The sequence below is a fragment of the Chaetura pelagica genome, unplaced genomic scaffold (genome assembly GCF_000747805.2).
Source record: "Chaetura pelagica isolate M959 unplaced genomic scaffold, ChaPel_1.0 scaffold17, whole genome shotgun sequence".
Lineage (NCBI taxonomy): Eukaryota > Metazoa > Chordata > Aves > Apodiformes > Apodidae > Chaetura > Chaetura pelagica.
The window spans coordinates 1,481,581-1,489,488 of NW_009970726.1; the positions used below are offsets into that span (position 1 = coordinate 1,481,581).

A 7,908-nucleotide genomic window follows, 5' to 3' on the forward strand; every position below is an offset into this window, starting at 1 on the left:
TGTTTCATAGTTTACGGGGGGTTTGCAAGGCGCCCGAGCGATTTCTGGGTAGCTGTGGCCAGTGTATTTACTAAAAATGTGAGGTAGATGAGAGGCCGGTAGCAGGGCTGCGTCCCCCGGGCGCAAGGCTTTCCTCCTGATGGGCAGCAAGGGCCGGGGAGAGTCATTCAAACCCAGCCAAAGTTTGTTCTCCTTCCAGAAGCCCGAGAAGGGGTCGGTGGCTGCGAGGTCCGGCCGGAGGTCGGCGGTTGATAGAGCCCGGCTTATTTTCCTCCGTTTCGTCTTAAGGACCCGTTCGGTTTTGCAGGATGTGTAAAGGGCTTCCACGTCCTCTCTGGAGATCAGGGTGCATTTGGCGGCGTGGAAAGCGATGGAGTTGATGGCTTTGAGTTTCCTCAACTCCTCCAGGTCGCAGTGATGCTTTTTTACTTTTAAATGATCCATTCGCTTGTGCACGGTAGTTCGCGGGATGTTTTTTAGCAGGTCTGTAAAAACCTGGGAGAGTGCAAACATTTGCTTTCCTTTAATGATGAGGTAGCCGAGCCTCACGCCATCCACCTCTTCAAAACCCGACTTCAGGTCTCCCATTTCGTGAATTAAATTATTCCCAGCATTTGCAGAGAGAGAGAGATGAAGCACAAAAAAAAAAAAAAAAAAAAAAAAAAAAAAAAGACACACACACACAATCCTCAGCCAGATGCTGTATTTGTCTCAAGGCATCCTGCTAATAAAATATAACAAAGGCTGTTATTCCTGGTGAATGAAGTGCCAAACTTTAGACAAAATAAAAAATAAAAAAATTAAATTAAAAAAATACCGTGAGGCTACAATCAATAGATAATCTTAAAAATCAGGTTTGCCAAAGTGTTTCTCTAAGTTGCTGCTGAAGATCAGTACCTGTTCCCTTTCATTCCCTGCTTTTCCATTGGAAACTATGATAATGGAATGTGAAGGGAGGAAGAGAAAAGAAATGCAGCTGCTATTCCCGCCGCTGCTTTAGCTACAAATAAAATGACAGAGTGAAGTGAGCTCGTCCGGAGACACCTTCATCAATTAATTCCCCTAAAGCCAACGCTGATTGGACACTCCTGACAGGTGATGCAATAAAAATTGATATTCCACCCCTTCCCCCAAAAAAATCTCCCACTAATTAGCATACCCTTATACTGCCACCTCCCCTCCCAAAGTAAATAATACAGTTAGTATATAAATCTTTCTATTAAACAATCCGAGCTCAAACACACTCAGACGTCTCAGACTTCCTCGTCGCTAGCTTCCGAGGAAGGATTTGTACGGTTTTTTCCCCTATCGTTTCGTATATTTTTAGTCTGTTTTGGACAAACGTTGCTCTTTTGTGCATACCGTGAATTTAAAGGACGTAAGTCTGATCGTAGCGATGGAAAATCCTTCGGTAACGTAGCCGTTTTAAACTAGCGTTTTATTCTGCATTGTGTGGAAAATGAAGCTTAGAGAAAACGTGCAGAACAGCCTGGTATTTCCCTTTCTGAGGCTCCAAAGTTAAACGTTCGGTTGTTAACGAGAGGGAATACTTACATTTTTCGAGTTTCTCTTGATTTTCCTCTTCTGCTTAATTAGCTTTTTACAGCCGGGGACTAAGGTTATTTTGCTGTCTGAATATCACGGCTTCCTGCACCGTGATACTGTAAGACTTTTAGCTGAAATTCTGCCTGTAATATTGCGGGAGGGGGGAGGAGGACGTGGGCTCACGTCAGACCCATAACAAAGCATAGATAAGCCAGAAATGTATACACTTTTCACAATTAACCGTGCTGGATCACGAGCTGGAATGTCCTATAGTCCCGGAGCCCACGTCAGGATTCCTGTGTGATGATTGCTTCCAGCAGAGAAAGGAGAATGTAAAATATCCAAGGTGCTTCCAAGAGCCTTTACGTAATAACAAAAAAGTGCTGGCACGCACAATGTACGATATTGCAACGGGCTAGGATGCTTCTGCCTCGCAGTTTGCATATTCCGCTCCGAGCAGCCCTGCCGCAGCTTTTTGATGTTCCATTTATAGCAGCCCCTTAAAATCAATTTGAAGAAGCAGCATGAAGGTTTAACCTCTTCTTAAGAACGTTAAATGATTCGAGCGTCAAGAACGAGGGTTTCGCAAACGTTGCGAGAGCTGCGTGCCTCTCCCTTGGCACGTTGAAATGATGCTGCTTGCGGTGTGCACGTTAGGCGCTGTAAAAAAACAAATCACCAATCTCTGCCGTGCACCCAGTGTTCCGCTGGGTACAAACACGAGCACTTTTGTGTATCACTGCACGTCCAGGATTAGGCGTATCCGTGAGATTAATGAGACATCTCATATTTCTGGGACTTGGCAAAATATCGACGGAGGAAAAAAAACCCAAAAACAAAAAACACAACACCACAACACAACAATCACCAAAAAACCTTCAGTCCCAAACGTCAATATCCACTCCGCGTATTGGCAATATGGTGCGTGGAGTTCGTGTTACCCCGTCAGGTACAGCGAAAATAAAGAGCATAATCACTCTGTAAAAACGCAGCTTTGCATGCCAAGGCGAAATGCAGGCGAGCCCCCAATTTCTCAGGAATTCTAGAGAGAAGTGGGAATTTGGAGAAGTGCATCCGGGAATGGAGGAAGTCCATTCAAGGGAGCCTCTAACTCGGAGGGCTGAGATTTGAAAAGTCAGCCCTGGACTACTGTTGCTCTCAGCGCAGATGTAATCGCCGCTGTTCAACTTAATCCATGTGTGTGCGAACCGCGATGCCTAGTTCTTCCCTTTGAAACCTAGGGATAGTATTCCCATCCGAGAAAGCAGAGCTACAGCAAATTACATTTTGTCCCTCGAATTAGAAAAGGATCATTGAGTGGATCTCGTGATATTTCAGGCTTTGAACGTAACCGAGAGGCAGCAGTGAACAATGCCTCTGCACAGCTCAGACCATCCGCGGAGTTCGCCTTCCCTCGCCTCGCCTCGGGATCCCCCAGCCTTGCCTTTCTCTTTCTGGCTCGTGTGAGAGGCACCCTGGTATATGCTGAGGCTGAAAGCAAAGTTTCGAGACAAAACAGCTGCTGGCGCTAAAAAGAAATCATCGTAGTCTTTCTAGAGCTAGAGACAATAAGGTCGTTTAAAAATTCCTCCTGATGTACTTATATGCTGCCAACACCCCCACCCCCTCCTCACTGCTCTCCTCCCCCTGCTTTAAGGTTAAGGCTATGGAGTCAACAGTAAAGGAGCAGCAAACTCCGAGAAAGCTGCTCAGGAGATGTTAACAAAACCTCCGATGGGCTGAAAACTCTTTTATTTGCCAGGTAGTTGAGCTGGGCTGGATCCCCGTGTACATCCACGCGTGCCCTCGCAGGCAGGCAGCCACGGGCACCCACACCCACAGACCGCCGGTGAAAGCCCGGCGGGACCCGGCAGCTATTTAAAAAATGCCTTGGTTTTGTTTGTTTAATTCCGGCGCTTTCAAACGTTTTAAACTAGTGGCGGCTGTTCGGCAAACCCCGATGATCCTAAAGGTGCGGCCGTGGGCGGCGGGGTCGAGGCAGAGCCAAATGTCGAGAGGGAGAGACCCAGCAGAAGTCTGGGGAAACGTCAGGCGCCCAACCTACACAGCCCCGCCGTGTACTCACACACACACTTTCGGTTGCACGTCTCCGCATCTCACACGGAGACCTCTGTTTCTCTACTTCTCCATCGTTTGTTGTTTTTGTGTGTGTGTGTGTGTGTGTGTGCGCGCGCTTTCCCTTGGCCATCAGCACACGTTGTGTATCCGGGGTCGCCTCCAGGCAGGCTGGGGGAGATCCTGATAAAGGGCCGGCGGAGGCCCCTTGCACGCGCACACGCACATTAAAGGCAGGGGACTTGAAAATGGATTTGCACGCACACAGGGGATTGCGATCGATAGCCACCAACATTTATGGCTTAGATTGTTAATGTGAAAGCTGGCCAAAAGAATGAAAATGAAAAATTAAAGGTGTCTGGTATCAATTACATGAAAAGTTACGCAATAATTTACTTACTGGGACCCGGGGTGTGTGCCTGCGTGTTGGTGTGTCCCTGTGTATGTCGTGCATGTGTGTGCAGACCCAGATGTAGATGTAGCTATCTCTGAAAAGCAAGGGAGTTTCTTTGTTAATTCTGTGGACTGTGTCACCGTCGCTGGTGATCAAAGATGAACATGATTAAAGGGATGGATGTTTGTCTCACATTTCTTAAGATAAGGGCACCCAGAGATGCCCGGTTTTGCCAAACACATATACATGCAACTACAGAGAGTTATGTATAGGCGCACACACACACACAAACACACAGAGACTATCAATCAAACGTGCTCCTTTTCACGTTGAGTAGCGTGCAATCTGCAATCTACACTCTGTAGTCAGTAGTATTTCAGTCTTGAAGCTGTCTAGCCGAAGGATAAACCTCATTAGAAAAGAAAGAGCAAAATAATATAAATAATGCCTCGCTGTAGACCTATTTCCATTTATTGGAAATCGTATACTTTCATTTTTGCAAACTTTGGTTAAAATATATACGCTTGCAGGGAAGCGCTTAACCACGTCGCTCCAGAAAGAAAATGTGTGTAACATTTAAAATACTCCTTTTACGTGATGTTTTGATTTATTTTCATAGTATGATTATGTTTAAATACTAGTGCAATTCAGGCTGACCTCTTCCTTCTGCGATGAAGTAATGCACACACCATTTACAGTCTCTTAAACGTTTCGTTGGGAAATGCAACAGCAACGTCCACCAGCGATTGTACTAATGGAGAGAATTATTTTGAAAATCTTTGGAAAAACATAAGAGGTCACGTGCATTTTCACACAAGGATTGCCACATTATTAAAGTATTATTATTATTTTTTATTGTTTGTTAAGTGCTGGACCATGTCTTTGGGTATTGACAAGCATTAAATAAACCTTTTGCTTTCATGACGCTGGGGAGGAATGCATATTTCAAAGGAGAACTTGCTTTCTAACCCTGTTCCCTGCTTTCAGATATTGCTGGGCGTATTTTGCTCAAGGAAGACACAGACAGAAAGCTGCTAGAGGCTATCACAAAGACTCCAAGAACGTAAATATAATAGGGTCAAAGAACAGTATAATAGGATCCTTCTGCTATTTTAAAGTCAGCCAAATGTGACTGTAGCACCTAAAATTTGCCATAAATTCTAGTATGACAACAAATCAGAATGTAGAACTACACCTCCTAAATGTGTAGAACAAAGAAATGCCAACCATCAGTCTGCGGAAAAAAAATAAAATTAAAAAATCACAATCTGGCTAACACTCTAATGACGAGAAGTTTCACGGTTCCTTTTTTTTTTCCCTTCTTGTTTTCTTTTTCCTTTTCTTTTAAAATTTTCTTTCTTCTTTTATTTTCCTTCTCTCCCTCTCTCTCTCTTTTTTGTTTTGTTTTGTTTTGTTTTGTTTTGTTTCTGGTAAACAAAGCAGCAATGCAGAGTTATTCTAAGCGTTTTTTTTAAGTTGCGCGTTTGGTTTTCCGTGGGGTCTGAGGTGTCACTCGCACACTAGAATGTTGTGCAATTTATAATCACCACGGGCTAAGACTATTTCTTGGGTTTGATACTCCTGGTAGTTTTAAAATACTTTTAGCAGGAGTTTCTGGACACATACTACATGCCATGTTGTTTACTGACCCATAATCAAAATGCAGTGACCTTTTACCCTTTTTTTGCCCCTTGACCCATGCTGAATTCAATGCAGCCTTTATAAATTTGCAAATCCTTGGACGTAAAGGGGATTTGGTGAGGCTTTGTTCTGAAAGGATCCTAAAAGTTTGCATTTTTAATTAGACAAAGGTAAAGCAACAAACATTGGGAAATAAGATACTCTGCTGCACAGAGGTGATGGCTCTTAATTTCTAGGCTGGGGAACTACATCTTTAAAAACATAACCTGCAAACTGAAAAGCAGTTGCGAACACAGGAGATCAGGAGGTTATGAATTGCACCAAATTAGCAATGTGGTACAAATCACTTTCATGACGTAAGGGATGGCCAGGCCACAATCTTCCGGCACTCCTCATCTCCAAGGACCTTGTGTATCCTGGTGACCCGGGAAGAGGGGAGAGTCAGCGATTTGATCTGGAGCTACAGCCGCACTCCCTTATCTCCTTTGCTATCAGTCGGTTTAAAGGATACCCTAATTACGATGGTGATAAAACAATGCCCACTTATGTGTGCTGAATAAATAAAGAATGTTTACAGCCCCAGAATGTTTCAATTCCAATTAAACGCTATCAAAGAATCCCCCCCTTCTGTCCCTCGTTCACTCCCTCCCTTTCCCTCCACGACTCCCTATTTACCTTGTTGGTTGTAATATAGCCCTATGAAATAAACCTGCCTTCCAATTTGCTATTAAGGCCACACTGGGGGAGGGGTAGAAGGGGGCGGGTGTGAGACAACACGCTCTCCCGGTCCCACAATTACTTGGGTCGCCTACATTTTTTTTAAATTTTCGTTTAAAATTTTTGTTTATTTTTTTAATTGGCAAAGGCTTGATGATGCGGGGAAAAAGGTCCTTCAGGATCCTGCCCCAAAAACTGGCCGGTGCAGTCGGTCTGAATTAATCTGGCGCCCTTGGGCGCTGGAAGAGGGGGCTGTCCCCCACCCCCCGGGGAGCGGTGTCCCCACCGCCCCTCTTCCCTCTGCGGCGGGGAGCCCTGGAAACAGGAGCCTGAAAATGCATCCCGCTCACTAAGACACAAGGATCATTTCAAATATTCATTGTATCAGCAAATCTCATCATAATCAGATTAAAGCAAGGTTTCGGGGGGAATTGCCTGTGCGGTTGGGTGCGAAACACCGACTGGACTACAAAGAACAAGGAGAACGGGTTCCCCTCCCCTGCTTTGGTCGCCCAGGGGAAAAATTGAAAAGCTGCATTTTTAATTTTTTTTTTTTTTTTTTGTGAGAAAGAGACACTTGAGAAAGCTGTGATTCTCCATCCCACCCTCGGTAGTACGTTTCTCTGGGAGGATGATTCCCTTTAAACTTTATGCTTAATATATATTTATGATCCTCTTATTTATTTGTTGATTTTAAACTCCAGATAGAAACGATTCCTGCGGAATACACTAAGGTAGATTTTTCTCCACGCCAGTTTACTTCTAGTTCATCTCAGCTAAGAGAACAGCTTTTCTACAGTCAAGCTTTAAAATGTATATTTCATTGAGTTGTCTGGGGTGAAATGTTTAGATCTATTTGTGGAAGGGAGTGAGAAACCGAGTGCAATTTCAGGTCTGCTAGATGGACGCAGGCCTGTTTCCTTTTGAAAGTTTAGGCTTCCAATGCCCTCAATTCTACTGGCAGAATTAGGATGGACTTGGAGGGTCCTAAACGTGACCATTCACTAAGGCGGGGGGCTACAGCTTGCAGCAACGTGCTCGGCAACTTAATCTTACACTAAATAGAGCAGAGAGAGAAAAAGAATGGAATACAAACTCTCCCGACGTTTGTAGTCGCTTCCAAGGCTGACCGTGCATTTTCCAGCTGATGGGAAAGTGTGTGTTTTGGAGCAAAAAGGAGAGAAGGTAAGTGTTTGTCCTTGCGTCCGCCACTTCGGGTAGAGACAATGAAAGAACAAAGGGAACCACTTCTCTGTGTGAACATTTCACATTTTCCTTCTCCGTTCGAGTCTCACTGCGATGGGCTGGCGGGGGGACTCGCTTCAACTTTACCTTGGGAGGCTGTGCGGCGGTGACGGGGGTACCGGGGACGGCCGGAAAGTTGCGGAGCGATTTAAACAACCCCCCGTTTGCCGCCGGAGCCGCCGCCGCGTCCGCTGCCGGCAGAAGTTGCGGGTCTCATGGCTCGGAACTCACCGGAGAGTCAGCGCCACGGCGAGCGGCGGTGGGACGGGGAGCGGGGCCGTCCCCGGAGC

The 7,908-nt window shown here is 45.3% G+C and overlaps 2 protein-coding genes across 2 annotated transcripts in view; one reads left to right on the forward strand and one right to left on the reverse strand.

Annotated features, from left to right (window-relative positions):
- Positions 1-588, reverse strand: part of SKIDA1 (SKI/DACH domain containing 1) — a 2,826-nt gene extending 2,238 nt beyond the window's left edge. The window contains exon 1 of the mRNA XM_010007013.1: positions 1-588. Within this exon, the coding sequence (XP_010005315.1) occupies positions 1-588 (588 nt within the window).
- A 7,084-nt stretch (positions 589-7,672) lies between these two features.
- The window catches only part of MLLT10 (myeloid/lymphoid or mixed-lineage leukemia (trithorax homolog, Drosophila); translocated to, 10), a 125,578-nt gene continuing 125,342 nt past the window's right edge, over positions 7,673-7,908 (forward strand). Inside the window, exon 1 of the mRNA XM_010007014.1 lies at positions 7,673-7,877. Coding sequence (XP_010005316.1) covers positions 7,673-7,877 — 205 coding nt within the window. The remainder of the gene's footprint in view (positions 7,878-7,908) is intronic.